The following is an 18368-nucleotide window of genomic DNA, read 5'->3' on the forward strand; positions in this document are numbered from 1 at the left end:
AGATGGACAGAGACAATGATAAATAGAGCAAAAAAAATTTTTTGTTGCATATTTCAGAAACAATGTTTCAGCAGTTTTTATAATCAACATTTCAGTATACCAAAAATTAAATTTAGTTAGCAACTAATATCCTACTACTATGCACATTTTTCTGAACACATGGATTATGTACCTTGCAGACAGCATGACATAATGTATCCCAAGATGCAAAGCGCTTGAATGGAGCTTCCATATTCAGTGTAACGAAAGAAGCAGAAGTAATTTAAATGTTTTTGACTCTTTGTGACTCAATATTAGTTTGGGCTGCCAGGCTCAGTTTTTGAAATTATTTTAATTTAATTTACTTAATATTTACTTAGTATGTATATTTTGTTCACTAGATGCCACATTAGACAAACTAAACACTCAGTGTAATGGGTAATGTGGTAAAGTGTGTATTCTGAAGTGCACAGCATGCCAGAGTATATATTCGACCTATAGCAGTAACCATAGAAAAAGTAATTTGCCTAATTCATCAACAAGGTCTTTGTTTCTATGCGTTCCTTTGATATAGAATAATGAACCAATCTATAAAAAATATGTTTTGCTTTTGTTCCATGTTTTATGGAAGCAGTGAAAGACATTATTATTTTCCAAACATTAAAGGTTCATTTATTTTCATGCCAGGGGCAGTTGTATAGGTGATACTGGAATGCCGCCGTCTGTACGAGCAACTGTATGCCAGTCCATGCAAGTGTTAAGTACAAAGTAGGATGAAACTAATTGGCTGGTCTGTCATGATATATATAAAATACACTTAAAGGCCACTGCATTACCCGTGTGTCATATGAAATAATTTGTTGATGGGTGGCTCACACTTTACATATCTATACATATGTAAGCTATACATATCTGTGCAAGTCTTTTAAATTCTAACGTCTATATGTTGGTGCTAATCAAATGTCAGGATACTTGTACTTTTAGAAGAAAACATGTACAGCAGTTAGATTGATTATGTTCATGTAGTTCATGGTGACCCTCTGTACCTTCAGGACCTAGCAATTAGATCAAGTCCTAGCAGCCTGATATAATTGGAGCTTATCAGCCAGCCAGTGTGCTCCTTCTGTAATTAGTTATTTTTTTCTGTAATTAGTTATTAAACAGTTGTTTTTCCTAATGGCTTTGTAGTTAGGGAAAGAGAGGGGATATGGGAACACATACTCTGCTCCAAATTGAAATGTGCTGCCTTGTTGTGTGCAGTTTAAACAGGGAGCTTCCTTGAGACATATACAGTACATGGAACTAAAAATGACTGATTTGAAATGCTTTACAACAGCATAAACTTTGAATGATCGTATTCTCCAGTTGAATACAACTGAACTGCCATTTTAGGTTAGAACATCTAATGTACTTTCTATATGTGTCACTATTACTTTTGCTTATAATATAACCAGGGTTATAAGTTTGTTCAACTTTTTCAGGTGAAGTATTAAAATTCACCATGTAACCTGCTAAATAATATATTTGGTGCTACTGAAATTAATATGACATGATACATTCATTTTACAATCAGACCTCCTTAGAAACTGCAGAAAATTATCCTGGCAACCACCTACAACAAACTTTTATTATGAACACTTTTGAATAACAATTGGTCAATCAATCAATCACCTTTATTTATATAGCGCTTTAAACAAAATACATTGCGTCAAAGCACTGAACAACATTCATTTGGAAAACAGTGTCTCAATAATGCAAAATGATAGTTAAAGGCAGTTCATCATTGAATGCAGTTATGTAATCTCTAATCTCTGAATCTCTGTTCAGTTTAAATAGTGTCTGTGCATTTATTTGCAATCAAGTCAATGATATCACTGTAGATGAAGTGACCCCAACTAAGCAAGCCAGAGGCGACAACAGCAAGGAACCGAAACTCCATCGGTGATAGAATGGAGAAAAAAACCTTGGGAGAAACCAGGCTCATTTGGGGGGCCAGTTCTCCTCTGACCAGACGAAACCAGTAGTTCAATTCCAGGCTGCAGCAAAGTCAGATTGTGCAGAAGAATCATCTGTTTCCTGTGGTCTTGTCCTGGTGGTCCTCTGAGACAAGGTATTTACAGGGGATCTGTATCTGGGGCTCTAGTTGTCCTGGTCTCCGCTGTCTTTCAGGGCAGTAGAGGTCCTTTCTAGGTGCTGATCCACCATCATGTCTGGATACGTACTGGATCCGGGTGACTGCAGTGACCCTCTGATCTGGATACAGACTGGATCTGGTGCCCACGGTGACCTCGGAACAAGAGAGAAACAGACAAATATTAGCGTAGATGCCATTCTTCTAATGATGTAGAAAGTACGTTGTTATGTGAAGTGTTTCCGGTTTACCTAATTAATGCAGCCTAAAAATCCTTTAACGGATTTGGATATTAAATGCATGTTAGTATGTTATGTGTATGCCAGGTTAAAGAGATGGGTCTTTAATTTAGATTTAAACTGCAAGAGTGTGTCTGCCTCCCGAACAATGTTAGGTAGGTTATTCCAGAGTTTAGGCGCCAAATAGGAAAAGGATCTCCCGCCCGCAGTTGATTTTGATATTCTAGGTATTATCAAATTGCCTGAGTTTTGAGAACGTAGCGGACGTAGAGGAGTATATTGTAAAAGTAGCTCATTCAAATACTGAGGTGCTAAACCATTCAGGGCTTTATAAGTAATAAGCAATATTTTAAAATCTATACAATGTTTGATAGGGAGCCAGTTCAGCGATGACAGGACCGGGCTAATATGGTCATACTTCCTGGTTCTAGTAAGAACTCTTGCTGCTGCATTTTGGACTAGCTGTAGTTTGTTTACTAAGCGTGCAGAACAACCATCCAATAAAGCATTACAATAATCTAACCTTGAAGTCAGAAATGCATGGATTAACATTTCTGCATTTGACATTGAGAGCATAGGCCGTAATTTAGATATATTTTTGAGATGGAAAAATGCAGTTTTACAAATGCTAGAAATGTGGCTTTCTAAGGAAAGATTGCGATCAAATAGCACACATAGGTTCCTAACTGATGACGAAGAATTGACAGAGCAACCATCAAGTCTTAGACAGTGTTCTAGGTTATTACAAACAGAGTTTTTAGGTCCTATAATTAACACCTCTGTTTTTTCTGAATTTAGCAGTAAGAAATTACTCGTCATCCAATTTTTTTATATCGACTATGCATTCCATTAGTTTTTCAAATTGGTGTGTTTCACCGAGCCGCGAAGTAATATAGAGCTGAGTATCATCAGCATAACAGTGAAAGCTAACACCATGTTTCCTGATGATATCTCCCAAGGGTAACATATAAAGTGTGAAGAGTAGCGGCCCTAGTACTGAGCCTTGAGGAACTCCATACTGCACTTGTGATCAATATGATACATCTTCATTCACTGCTACGAACTGATGGCGGTCATACAAGTACGATTTAAACCATGCTAATGCACTTCCACTGATGCCAACAAAGTGTTCAAGTCTATGCAAAAGAATGATGTGGTCAATTGTGTCAAACACAGCACTAAGATCCAATAAAACAAATAGAGAGATGCACCCACGATCAGATGATAAGAGCAGATCATTTGTAACTCTAAGGAGAGCAGTCTCAGTACTATGATACGGTCTAAATCCTGATTGGATATCCTCACATATACCATTTTTCTCTAAGAAGGAATATAATCGTGAGGATACCACCTTTTCTAGTATCTTGGACAGAAAAGGGAGATTTGAGATTGGTCTATAATTAACTAGTTCTTTGGGGTCAGGTTGTGTTTTTTTATGAGAGGCTTAATAACAGCCAGTTTGAAGGTTTTGGGGACATATCCTAATGACAGTGAGGAATTAATAATAGTCAGAAGAGGACATATGACTTCTGGAAGCATCTCTTTTAGGAGCTTAGATGGTATAGGGTCTAACATACATGTTGTTGGTTTAGATTATTTAACAAGTTTATACAATTCTTCCTCTCCTATAGTAGAGAATGAGTGGAACTGTTCCTCAGGGGGTCTATAGTGCACTGTCTGATGTGATACTGTAGCTGACGGCTGAATGGTTGCAATTTTATCTCTAATAGTATCGATTATAGAAGTAAAGTAGTTCATAAAGTCATTACTGCTGTGGTGTTGGGAAATGTCAACACTTGTTGAGGTTTTATTTTTCATTAATTTAGCCACTCTGCTGAATAAATACTTGGGGTTATGTTTGTTTTCTTCTAAAAGAGAAGAAAAGTAATCAGATCTAGCAGTTTTTAATGCTTTTCTGTAGGATATGTTACTTTCCCGCCAAACAATACGAAATACCTCTAGTTTTGTTTTCCTCCAGCTGCGCTTCATTTTTCAAGCTGCTCTCTTTAGGGTGCGAGTATGCTCATTATACCATGGTGTCAAACTGTTTTCCTTAACCTTCCTTAAGCTTAAAGGAGCAACTTTATTTAAAGTGCTAGAAAAGAGAGAGTCCATAGTTTCTGTTACATCATCAAGTTGTTCTGAGGTTTTGGATATGCTAAGGAATTTGGATACATCAGGAAGATAACTTTAAAAGCAGTCTTTTGTGGTAGAAGTGATGGTTCTTCGATACTTGTAACAAGAAGTAGAATTTACAATTTTGGTTATATGAAGTTTGCACAGAACTAAATATTGATCTGAGATATCATCACTTGGCTGAATAATTTCAACGATATCAACATCAATTCCATGTGACAGTATTAAATCTAGAGTATGATTTCGACAATGAGTAGGTCCTGAAAAATGTTGTTTAACACCAATAGAGTCCAGAATGTCTATAAATGCTGATCCCAATGCATCTTTTTCATTATCGACATGGATATTAAAATCACCAACTATTAAAACTTTATCTGCAGCCAGAACTATCTCAGATATAAAATCACCAAACTCTTTAATAAAGTCTGTATGGTGGCCTGGTGGCCTGTATACAGTAGCCAGTACAAACATAACAGGGGATTTATCATTAACATTTGTTTCTCTGTATAATGTTATATGTAGCACCATTACTTCAAATAAGTTATACTTGAAGCCTGCCCTCTGAGAAATCCTGAAAACTTTGTTATAAATTGAAGCAATTCCTCCCCCTTTGCCTTTTAGACGCGGCTCATGTTTATAACAGGAACTGCCTCACGTCACACACCATTCAGAACCCATCACACTCATCACATCTGGAAACCATCAAGAAACCATATCCTTTTTTCTCATGGACTCCCCTGTTGCTCCCATTGTTTTAGGTCACCCCTGGTTGTTCAAACATAATCCACGAGTGGAATGGGGTTCTAACACTGTCACATTGTGGAGTGAAAGTTGTCATGAGTCTTGTCTGGTTTCTGCTTGTCCCGTTGTTCCTGTTTCTGTCTTTCAGAAGGAGACCATGGTTTTGCCAAACGTGCCTGTTGAGTATCTGGACCTGAAGGAAGTGTTCAGTAAGTCCCGGGCTGCTTCTCTTCCTCCGCATCGTCCCTACGACTGTGCCATAGACTTAGTGTCAGGTAAATCTCTGCCTAAAGGCAAGTTATACTCTCTTTCTATTCCTGAGAGGGAGGCCATGGAGAAATACATTTCTGATTCCTTAGCCTCTGGGTTCATCCGTCCTTCCTCTTCTCCAGCAGGGGCGGGGTTCTTTTTTTGTGGGTAAGAAGGATGGTTCGCTGCGACCTTGTATTGATTTACAGAGAGTTGAACAACACATAAGAACACTTATCCTTTACCACTCATGTCTTCAGCTTTCGAGAGGTTACAGGGAGCATCTGTATTCACAAAATTGGATTTACGTAATGCTTATCATTTGGTCTGCATCAGGAAGGGGGATGAATGGAAAACTGCCTTTAACACCCCTAGAGGGCACTTTGAGTACTTGGTGATGCCGTTTGGGCTCTCCAACTTGTGAAAGCACTCGTGAATGACGTGTTGAGAGATATGGTAGATCAGTTTATATGTTTACCTGGATGACATACTGATTTTTTCTTCATCTCTCCAGGAACACGTTCAACAGGTCAGACGAGTGCTCCAGAGCTTACTAGAGAATGAGCTTTTTGTCAAGGCGGAGAAGTGCGTATTCCATGCACAGTCGGTCCCCTTCCTAGGGTATATCGTTTCGTCTGAGGGAATACGTATGGACCCTGACAAAGTTAAGGTTGTGATAGATTGGCCATCTCCAGACTCCCGTAATGCCCTACAGCGGTTTCTGGGGTTCGCCAGTTTCTATCGTCGTTTCATCCGTAATTTCAGCCAACTAGCCTCACCTTTGACAGCCTTGACCTCTCCCAGTAATCCGTTCAGGTGGTCGGACGCAGCTGAGGCTGCGTTCACTAACTTTAAGAACTGCTTCGTTTTGGCTCCCATCCTTGTGGCCCCTGATCCCACATGGCAGTTTGTGGTGGAGGTCATCGCATCAGCGGTAGGGGTAGGAGCAGTGTTGTCCCAACGTGCTGCTTCAGACGATAAGGTACACCCTTGCGCGTTTTTTTCACATCGATTATCTCCCGCCAGTGGTAAGTCATCTAACCGACCTCCTGATGGGCTTCTTCAACCACTGTCTGTCCCTTCGAGACCCTGGTCCCATATCCCTCTAGATTTTGTTACCGCCCTCCCACCCTCTAATGGCATGATGGTCGTTTTGACCGTAGTGGACCGGTTCTCGAAAGTGGCACATTTCATTCCCTTGCCCAAATTACCGACAGCCAAGGAGACAGCGGTTACTGTTTTAGATCACGTCTTTCGGCTTCATGGCCTCCCGGTAGACGTGGTTTCAGACAGGGGATCTCAGTTTATATCCAAATTTTGGAAAGCGTTTTGCAAATTATTAGGAGCGTCACTTAGCTTGTCGTCAGGTTATCATCCCCAAAGCAACGGACAATCTAAGTGAGCCAACCAAGATTTAGAGAGGACGTTGAGATGAATCCTTCTTCCTGGAGTCATGGTGGAGTACGCCCACAATTCATTGCCAGTGTCAGCTACGGGCCTCTCTCCGTTTCAGTGTAGTGTAGGGTACCAGCCACCAGTGTTTCCCAGTCTGGAATCTGAAGTCGCGGTCCCCTCCGCTCATGCGTTTGTCCAGAGGTGTCACCGCACCTGGACCAGAGCCCGTGAGACTCTGCTCCGGCTGAGGGAGCGCACTAAGGCCAAGGCCGATCGCCACCGGTCAAAGCCTCCTGTCTACGTCGTGGGTCAAAAAGTGTAGCTTTCTACCAGTAACATTCCCTTGCGAACCGTTTCTAATAAATTAGCTCCTAAATGTATCGGCCCGTTTACTATCACCAAGATCATTAGTCTGGAGACAGTCCACCTCAAACTACCTCCTGCGTACAAGAGGATACACCCCGCCTTTCATGTGTCCAAAATTAAACCCGTGTTTTATGCACGTATTAATCCGCCTACTCCGGTTCCCCCGCCGCCACGTCTCGTAGATGGGGAACCAACATATTCGGTTAATCGTATTCTGGACTCGAGACGGAGGGGAAGAGGATTCCAGTATCTGGTGGACTGGGAAGGTTACGGTCCGGAGGAGAGGAGTTGGGTACCTGCTAGGGACATATTGGATCACTCCCTTATAGGTGTAATGCATATGCAGGTCATCGATTCATGGGTTAAATTCAGGCATACAAATGAAACCCTTTTTGCACTAAATGCCTGGCCTGGCGCCAGCCTGGCTGGACTTTAATTAATTTACGATATCCGTGCAAGCCTCAAAGGAGAAATGAAAACCCCCAAACAAATTCCTGAACACACACACCCAAAAAGAAACCTTTCTTAAAGTTCCTTACTTTAAGGACTTGTAAGTCCTTATTAATATGTATTTTGAATGTTTATGGATTGCACAAAATGGTTAATCTTTGTTATGTGTAGAGTATAAGTTGCTAGCTTTTACTTTGGGAAATGTCTTTCCTCATTTTAACTTTCTCAAAGAGAGCCATGTTTCTGCAACCCCCACTCCTTTGCAGCTCATAAACTTTATGACCCCTCTGGGCAACAGGACGGGAGAGAAGCTAAATCACTGGTTTCTTTTCCCAATGCATTCTAAACTATTTCTTTTGTTTTTATGTTTTCTAAATGTATTACGTAGTTCTTTTTGGTACATTAGAGGTTTCCCATATAAATTGGGACTATCTGCAGTGTTATCATGTGTTAATCAAATCTTTAAATGTGTGTAATTCTGCATTCGAATATAACTTCATGTTTTGATCACTTATATATATACTGTTTGGTGTTTTTGTAATCGTCATGCTTTGACAGACCCACTTATCTATAGGAAAGTAATGAAAAGTTTATTATTTTGGAATTACGAACTTGCTAGAATATCCCTGATGAAATCTGACAATGAAATCACTAGGGGGTTGTTTTCTACAGAGACAAAGGAACTTTTTCCCGCTGCAGATCGCGGACGTTCATTGGTTGTTCACGCGAACAGAGGCGTGAACTATCTCAAGCTATAAGAGTCGACCGAATAAGGCCCGCCTTCTCTTCTTACGCTCTTCGTTGGTAAACCTTGATCTCGGGATGTTTACACTTTGTGGTGAATTCTGTGTGTTCCGCGTCTGCACTGACTAGTTGTGGGTGTCTCCGTTAATTGTATCAGCAACAGCTGCCACTCATTACTCATCCACTATATAATGGCTTGTCTCACATCTTGTGTTTGTGAAATCGTTGTTTAGTGTTTACCCTGTTCGTCTGACTCTCCGTGTTGTTTGCGTTTGGATGTCTGTGTTTCCCTAGAACCTCATCCACTCTTCGCACGTTCACTCAGCCACGGACACTTACCTTCGGCTCTATTCCCCGCAGTTCCTGTGCCACCCTCTCCTGCTGCCTCACGCCATCGTCATTCGGATTACTCACCTTCTCTCCACCATCAGCTGGACTTCTCACCACTTCACCATCCCCTCGGAGTATCGCTGTCTCATCGTCATTGTTTGTTTATGTTACCAACGCTATATCTTCTCATTAAATCAGTAAACTTGCATCTGCTTCCAGACTGTCCTTTCACCACCAGTCACATTCTGTCAAACAGAGCACATCTATATTATGATCAGTTATCATATTATTTACAAAAAGTGTTTTCGTGGAAAGGGATCTGATATTCAATAAGCCAAGCTTTATCATTTGTTTATCCATATTGCATTTGTTTTTTATTTGTTGAACCTCAATTAAATTGTTAACCATAACTTGGTTTGGACGTTTTTTGTATTTTCTAGTTCGGGGAACAGACACAGTCTCTATAGTGTGATATCTAGGTGAAAGAGTCTCTATGTGCTGAGAATTAGCTGACCTCTGTGACGGGAGGCAGCTAGCAGACAGTCGGTTTAGCCGTCTGTCTACTTCATGACCTGGGCCCCATTTAGTCAAGTATGAACTCTAAGACTATTTGCCATATTTCTAGAGAGAAGAGTGGCGCCACCCCAGGAGGGATGAAGACCATCTCTTTTAAACAGGTCAGGTCTGCCCCAAAAGCTCGTCCAATTGTCTATGAAACCTATGTTATGCTGTGGGCACCACTTAGACATCCAGCCATTGAGTGATGACAATCTGCTATGCATCTCATCACCACGGTAAGCAGGGAGGGGACCAGAGCATATTACAGTGTCTGACATCGTGCTTGCAAGTTCACACACCTCTTTAAAGTTATTTTTAGTGATCTCCGACTGGCGAAGTCGAACATCATTAGCGCCGGCATGAATACAAATCTTACTGTATTTACGTTTAGCATTTGCCAGCACTTTTAAATTTGCCAAGATGTCAGGCGCTCTGGCTCCCGGTAAACATTTGACTATGGTGGCTGGTGTCTCTATATTCACGTTCCGTACAATAGAATCACCAATAACTAGAGCACTTTCATCAGGTTTCTCAGTGGGTGCATCACTGAGTGGGGAGAACCTGTTTAATGTTTTGATCGGAACAAAAGAGCGGTGTTTTGACCCACGACTACGCTGCCTCACTGTCACCCAGATGTCCTGCTGCAGGGGCTCTGTTGCCGGAACCGAACAATGTACAGGAATCCCTGAGCTAGACGCATCCAAAGCCGTATCTAGAGCCCTAACATTCTTACTGTCCTCAATTAAAGTTTGGATGCGCGTCTCTAATTCTGAAATCTTCTCTGTCAGCCTAACTATTTCCCTGCATTTATCACATGTGAATCCCTCATCAGCGACAGAGATAGATAAACTGTACATGTGGCAAGAGGTGCAAATAACGATAGCAGGAGAAGCCATTACTCACCGTGCTTGATGAAATATTCTTACTGCGGTTGTTTGATGAACTTGTGAAAAACTGGAGCGAGAGAGAGGAGAGGAGAAAAGAAAACGCTAATGACAAGCTAACGAGTGCTCACGCTTTGCAGGTGTACTGCACTCACGGAAAAGTGAACGATCAAAGTTAATCTGATAAGACTGATCGATAATATCAGAAATATGGTGTGAATTAATATTATACCACTTAAAAACAACAACAACAACAACAACAACAAAAAAAAACGGCCAGTGATAGTAAGATAAAGATTCTAGAGAAAAAATAAAATGAAAACAGCTACATGGAGCTACCGATATAATTGGTATATATTAATAATGTTTATTCCAAAATTAGTACTTGATACAGAAATAAAAATTTCATCATATGGATTTACTAGACAATCAAAACTTTAATCATGCTTTCTTTGATTAAAAACTGATTCAAAAGATTACAATTTTTTTTTTCATGAGTTGTGCAAAGAACACTAGCATATAGACTAGAAATCAATTATACACTGAAACAAAATATATAACAATTCATATCTAAAGGCATCACACAATTCCAAGAATTCAGTGAGAGATTAAGGCCATTTGTACAGTTATTTTCCTGTTTGATTTTTTTTTTTTTTACTCAAAACACTAACAATAACAAAATAACTGATTAATCTCTTGTAAAACTGTACATGCAAACATAGTGCACGTAATATTTAGATATGAATAGCATACAATATATTATTTGGATATCTTCAGTAAACAAATTTCATGTGAGTCGAGTCACAAATTTAAAAACACTTTGATGATGCTTGCCGAGCTGACATCCACTCACTCACTATTCCTCTGTGCAGTTCATGCTTACCAAGTCAAGATGAGAACAAAGAAAGTAGTATGAATTATGACTGAATGTATGTTTATCATGATCTTGATAAAAATAATAATAATATTTGACTTAAGTGGTATGCTTAAAGGCTGGAAAGTATGTAGACAAATATAAATTGTGCCTACTTAAGATTTCCATTTAAAATTAATATGTTGAGTTAATAGTGAAAGAAAAGCAGTAAACAAAACATTTTTATTATAATATTAAAATAATCTCAAACTTGCTTTTTGCTTGCTTGCTTACTTTTTTTTTCTGCCAATTTAGCAATTACTTTTAAGGTGATTTTTGTGTAAAACACTGGCGTGCTGAAGTACATTATAATAATAATAAAAAAAACACTCAAAAAATATATATTTTACATATTTGTTAAACCTGTTATTATGTCCTGACAGTAGAATATGAGACAGATAATCTGTGAAAAACTCCTCTGGCTCCTCCCAGTGGTCCTATTGCCATGAGTTTTGAAGACTTTAAATAATTATTTTCCTAATACTAAGACCTCATTTCTAAAATAATAGGATCAAAAACATTTAAACTGGGTGTATAATTCTGCATCTTATCAGTTTTCAACACTTAAAAATTCACAGTGAAATCCAAGAAGAAGGATTTCATGATAAGCTTTGTGTTTTTGACACTATCTTTGGGCAACTCTACCAGATGAAGATCAAATATGCGTACAATACTTTAACATAAGACTTAAAATAATAACAATAAAAACAAGACATCTAATAATAATGGTATCTGTGTTTTTGACCACTGGGCTCTTGAGCAGCTGCTCAGATCTAATTGTAATGAAGCACGGTGAGTCTTATGAGGTTCTTTTTACACGATGAGGTGCCCATCTATTGTGCTTACATCAGGGGAAAAAAAGAAAATGAAGAGAAAGTGAGTGAGAAAAAAGAGATTAAGAAAAGGTAAAATAACATGAATGCACAACAAGCATCGCATGCCTGTTCACACCATTTCCATGCAAGAAATATGGTCTTCTGGAACGACACCAGCCCATGCCACCTGATGGACATGGCAAAAATAACACGCTGCAAGGATTTGCATGGCAAAGTTGAAAGTTGAAGATGCTTATAAAAGTTAGATCCAACAGTAAGAAAATTATTAACATGTAAACATTGAGTGAGAGCTCAGAAAAAAAAAGAGATAACAAGACAAAAAACGATGGAAGAAGTCTACTTTTGAAGTTATATATAACAGTCTATTTGCGACTAGTGATTTGTTAGAATTTTCCTGGTCTGAGGAAGAGGAAGCTGCTCTGCTGTTCTGAGACAGGGTGCAACATCATCAGCTCAATTTTTTGTCTTTCTTTACCCTCATACAACTTCATCCTTCTTTTCACAGTAAGCCAGAAATACAAAGTTAATTCTATAATAAGGCCCTCAGAAAAAAAAGCTAGCCAGGCATTGAGACAGAGAGAGAAACTGAGAGACATGACGGAAGTAAACCTGTTTTCAGAACCCTGTCTAACCATGTTGTCCATCTACAGCCCCATAGTGCAAAAAGAAAGGGACAGAAAGGCTGAGGATAATTTAATCTCACTGAGTGATTGAGAGAGCAATACTGAGATACTGCAAGGCTTACTCCTGGGCCATTTTAGATCTGAGTTTGCATTGGAAGTCCTGGGTATGTGTACGGAGGGGGAGTGGGAGACGGCTTGATTCCTCTGGTCTTCATATAGGATATGAACTGGTCTGGGATTTCAGCAAGAACATCTTTGGCTAGGCGTTCCATGCTAAGGATGTGATTCCCAGTGCGATCAATGTAATCTCTGAATGGAACAAACTGCAAAAGAAAAAGAAAAAAACTATATTTCATATTTAGCTATTTTTTTTTTTTTTTTTTTTTTACATTTGAAGAAATATGACTCTTCATCTTTAAGTTTCTTTGTTCAAGCTTGGAACAACATGAAGGTTAGTAAATTATGGAAATTTCAATTTTTGGCTGAACTAATTTTTTCAGAAAAAGACAAAAATAACTTGACATATATATATATATATATATATATATATATATATATATATATATAGAGAGAGAGAGAGAGAGAGAGAGAGAGAGAGAGAGAGAGAGAGAGAGAGAGAGAGAGAGAGAGAGATGAAAAACACTATTTTCTGTTTCAAAGTTTCACATTGCATCTTTATGTAACATTAAATATTCCAACATGAATTCAATGGGTCATCTTGTTAATGCTATAAATTAATTGCAGCAATAAATTACATTTTTATCATGAACAAGAACATGAACAATATCATATTAGACAACAGAAAATTCCAAAATGACATTTCAAAAACTTCCAAAAGTGCATTCATCTTTGCCATGTTACATTCATTTAGTTGAAAAGTGCTACATGTTGCATTTACAAAACATAAATGGCATTAATAAAAACACTTAACACTGACAAGCCATCACATTCATAATCGAATGCGATTCATCTAATAAACGAGATATAGCGTAGCTTGTCATTGATTTACGGCACTGTGTATTAAATGCATCTAAATAATTTCCATCTGAAAGTACGTGATGGAGATTTATTGGTACAATTAATCACAGAACCAGCTTTACTAACGAGATCTGCATGACAATCACATGCAAATTATCATGCGGCCCTTGTTTGTTGATCACAAAATTAGAAAGTAGATGAGGAAAACTAGGATGCCAGGTGTATTCAAAGAGCTGCCAAATCTGTCTAGAGTCTGTAGAATGGTGCACTGTGATTAGTTGAGAGGATAAATCGCATTTTTCAAAAAAGGGAGACTGGTGTGTGTTGTGCTTTGGAAAAAAAAGGAAGAAAACATTACCTAATAACTCAGCGAATATCGCATTTTACGTCAAATGACGTTATGTTACATTTTGACTTTTCAATATCAACCAGATTACAATACTGATTGTGTTGGAAATTCAATATATATATATATATATATATATATATATATATATATATATATATATATATATATATATATATATATATATATATATATATATATATATAAAAAGTGTTTATAATTATATATATATATATATATATATATATATATATATATATATATATATATATATATATATATATATATATATATATATATTAGCAGTAAATACTAAACAAACAATGCAATGATGCAATGGAAAACACATCTAATAACACATATGAAATCATGTATGCTTTTGGCAGAAAATGTAAAAACTATTACAAAATAAACTTTAGCTTCAGTGTAAAGTAGATTTTATGGTACATGTATAAACACACTCTTTATTGTTGACTTTAAACAAGTGAAAGTAATCTGAAGCAGGTCTCACAATCATCTGCAATTCTGTAACAATTTGTGTAGCTGAAAATACCAATTAACCTAAAATAAGGGCAAAGCCATCAAATGCTCAGCATGCCAATCAACTCAAATGCCTTTGATACTAAGAGCCAAATTATCCTAAAAGATATGGCAGCTTCTGATAGCACTACACAGCCATTTAGTTTTGAAAAACTGGACTTTTAAGTAACATGTTGGCCGCTGGGAAGCCAGATCTACTGGAATGTGTGTATGTGAAGGCAAAGCTGACTGAACAAGCCTCCCTAGCCACCTATGACAGCCGTTCATGCACACTGCCTGTTAAAATGCTTCCTAAAGAGCGTGGGGCAATCTACACATAATGATGACTACCTCGCCAAGAACTATAAGAAAAGTAGAGCACAGAGGAGCATAGAAAGCATTAAGAAATTACATTTTGAGAGAGACTGAGAGAGCTCTGTTCTTTTTTTCATAAAGCAAGCAGAGATGGTCAGAGCTAAGAATGCTTATATATATATATATATATATATATATATATATATATATATATATATATATATATATATATATATATATATATAGACAGATAGATAGATATATAGATATATATATAATGTGCAATTTATCATAGTAATGGATGATAATAAATATAATTTGCTTGGTTTTATAAGCTGAAAATTCAATTACCTGGATAAGTTTCACAACAAAATTTTAATATCAGCATTTTAGCATATCTTGAGGCTCGTTTACATCAACACATTATCGTCCACACAACACATTATTATAATAATCTAAATAAACTTTTATTAATTGTCTCAATTCATTTCAGCAAAATTCAATACCATTTAAAAATATGGGATTACAATGGTTACTTTTAAAACAATTAATATTTTTATTCAGTATGAATAAGTATGCTTGTATGCTTGCTATGCATTAAATTTATAAAAATTTTTAGTAAAGACTTTTATCACGTTACAAAATATTTCTGTTTCCAATAAATGCTGTTCTTTTGCTGTAATACTGTACTATCAGTCTTACAGATTTGAATGTAATTTATAAAGCTCTTATTCTGCTGCATCTATCTGCTGCTTTTGACACTGTCAATCATCAGATCCTTCTATCTGCATTCTGTCTACCTTTAGTGATGCATCACAGCGATTCTACTTCGCTGGCTTCAATCCTATTTCACTTGTAGGTCTTTCAGGGGTTATTCGGGGATCAGTTCTTGGACCCCTCTTCTTCTCCATATAAACTACATCACTGGGTCCCATAATACAGGCACATGGCTTCTGCTACCATTGCTATGCTGATGACAACACAGCTCTATCTCTCATTTCAACCAGATGATCCAACGGTAGCTGCACAGATCTCAAGCTGCCTGGCGTACATCACGGCATGGATGAAGGAACATCACCTATAGCTCAACTTGGCAAAGACTGAACATCTTGTCTTCCCTGCCACTCCAGCTCTACAGTATAATTTCACTATCCAGCTAGGTTTTTCTACAATTACCCAATCAACGTAGGTTAAAAATATTGGTGTAGTCTTTGATGACCAGCTAACCTACAAAGACCACATTGTAAAGTTGGCTCAATCTTGAATGTCTGCATTGCACAACATCAGAATGATTAGGGTCCTTTCTAATGGAGCCTGCTGCACAACTTTTTGTCCAGGCCCTTCTCATTTCTAGGCTGGACTACTACAATGCTCTTCTGGCTGGACTTCCATTAAACACTATCAAACCTCTACAAATGATTCAGAATGCAGCGGCTTGACTGGTCTTCAACTATCCCAAAAGAGCCCAAAAAGTCTGAGATCCCCTAGTGAGTGACACCTCATGGTACTATCACAGAGAGGCCTTAAAATCCCTTTCCAGAACATTCTCTTTCACCATTCCTGGCTGGTGGAATGATCTTCCCACCCCTATCCGGAATGCTGAATTCCCGTGAATTTTTCAGGTGACAGCTGAAAAATCATCCCTTTCGACACTACTTGACTTTGTCCTAAATTATGAAAAATATGTAAAAAAGAAAAAAAAAAACTTTGTCAGTCTCTTTATGTATTCCTTCTCTTTCTAACTTGAAGTTATTTGAACAATGCCTTGGTATTACGATCACTTCCTTTGTCTGTTTGCCTCTTTAAGAAGTATCGCTTGTGTATTCCCTAATTGTAAGTCGTTTTGGATAAAAGTGTCTGCAAAATGACTAAATGTAAATGTATTTATGAGATCATGCAAACTGATTATAAGTATAAAGCATTTCAAACACATTATAATGTGTTAAGGATACCATTGTATATATTTATACATTACAATGCATTACATATACAGATGCTTGTTAAATTACATGACTACTGTCAAATTTTTGTAGCTTGATTTAAAAAGTAAATTTCTGAAACTTTTTGGTCATTTGTGTGCCATTAGAACAAATAACTGCACAATAAATTATTGTACATTTACTTACAAACAAATGTAACTTGCAAGATATCCATAACATCTATAGTTGTTTATGTATTATTGATGAAGGATGAATACTTAAGCTGTGTTATTGTACCTGTACGATATCTCTCTCAGCATTTCTGCCTCTCGATGAGATTCTGACTTCATCACCATCCAGCTCGATCATGGCTGAGGACACACAACAGATAAAAAACCATGAGTAAGTTTAGCATTTGAGTGACTACAATTGTGTGTGTTTTGAGCATTTTTGACTCATTTCATTATTCCTAAACCTAAACCCATTGGCATTCCTGTCAGTGCAACGGGGAAATGGCAGGCTCATTTATTCTGCAGTTGTAAACAATCCTTTTATCCGCTCAAGTTAAAGGCCTGAGCATCACTATAAAACGCACATCACATCTTGGGTGTAAAGGGGATGTGTTGTGTAGATAAAATGACTTTTAAAATAGGTCTATTACAAAAATGAGGATAAAAAGAAAATATAAGAAATATGAAATCTGTAAGAGCAAAATAAATAAATAAATAAATAAATAACTCTTCTCACCATCAAACTCGGCTGGTCCAACTCCAACAATAATAATTGACATGGGAAGACATGCAGCCTGGAATTATGAAAAAAAGCGTATGTCATCAAATTGATGACCATGTCAATTTGTTTTTGTCTGATCGAAAAAACAACAACAACATGGTTTTCAATTTAAACCTGTTTTTTGTCTAAAAGCAAATAACTATATTCTCATAGTATAGGTAATAAGCTAATTCGCTTTTATTTATGGTGAAATAACATTAGTACATTTGTGTTTCGGTAATTACATTAGACATAGAGTATATTTACATATAAAATATATTTATTTTTATATTTTCACATTTTAATTGGTAATGTAAATAATAATATATTAAATAGTAATATGTTTATATATTTATATATTTATTTATATTTACATTATACTATATAAAAAAAAACACAAATAAGTGCATTTGTTCTTCATTTTTAACTGCCAAAATAAATATTTATGGTCCACACAGTTCTCAAAAATGAATCCCAAAAAGGTTTACAAACTGATGCATTAAACTGATGTTCCTATGATGTCATAGATAAGCATTTTAAATGTAATCAGGGGACAATTCCTTTAGGTTTTTATAATGTCATATGATAAACATTTTATAATCTCATAGTAAACCTTTCGAAGTTCAAATAAAAACCCACTACAAATCTAATTAAAGTTGATTATTGACTATTGAGTTAATCTATTTTATAGATGGTTACATAGCTAAAATCTACATGAACATTCAATGTAGTTTAGTAGACAGGACACCTACGTTAACAATAGACTCCTTTGTCTGAGCCATATCTGATATCACTCCATCTGTGATGATGAGGAGGATGAAGTACTGTGATCCGTCCTTTACTGAGGCAGCGTGTCTGCATGAGAGAGTACATTGTTACATTATTAAATATCTCATTCCTGGAGGATATACGGCCAAAGCATCTGGATTGTAAAAGAATTTCACTG

General features: G+C 37.2%; 1 protein-coding gene across 1 annotated transcript in view; it reads right to left on the minus strand.

Annotated features, from left to right (window-relative positions):
- Positions 1-12185: 12185 nt before the first annotated feature.
- Positions 12186-18368, minus strand: part of LOC113068964 (copine-8-like) — a 136698-nt gene continuing 130515 nt past the window's right edge. Inside the window, exons 18-21 of the mRNA XM_026241927.1 lie at positions 18175-18277; positions 17399-17456; positions 16949-17022; positions 12186-12897 (exon numbers count right to left, since the gene is read on the minus strand). Coding sequence (XP_026097712.1) covers positions 12709-12897; positions 16949-17022; positions 17399-17456; positions 18175-18277 — 424 coding nt within the window. The 3' untranslated portion in view covers positions 12186-12708. The remainder of the gene's footprint in view (positions 12898-16948; positions 17023-17398; positions 17457-18174; positions 18278-18368) is intronic.

Source organism: Carassius auratus, unplaced genomic scaffold (genome assembly GCF_003368295.1).
Source record: "Carassius auratus strain Wakin unplaced genomic scaffold, ASM336829v1 scaf_tig00000272, whole genome shotgun sequence".
NCBI lineage: Eukaryota > Metazoa > Chordata > Actinopteri > Cypriniformes > Cyprinidae > Carassius > Carassius auratus.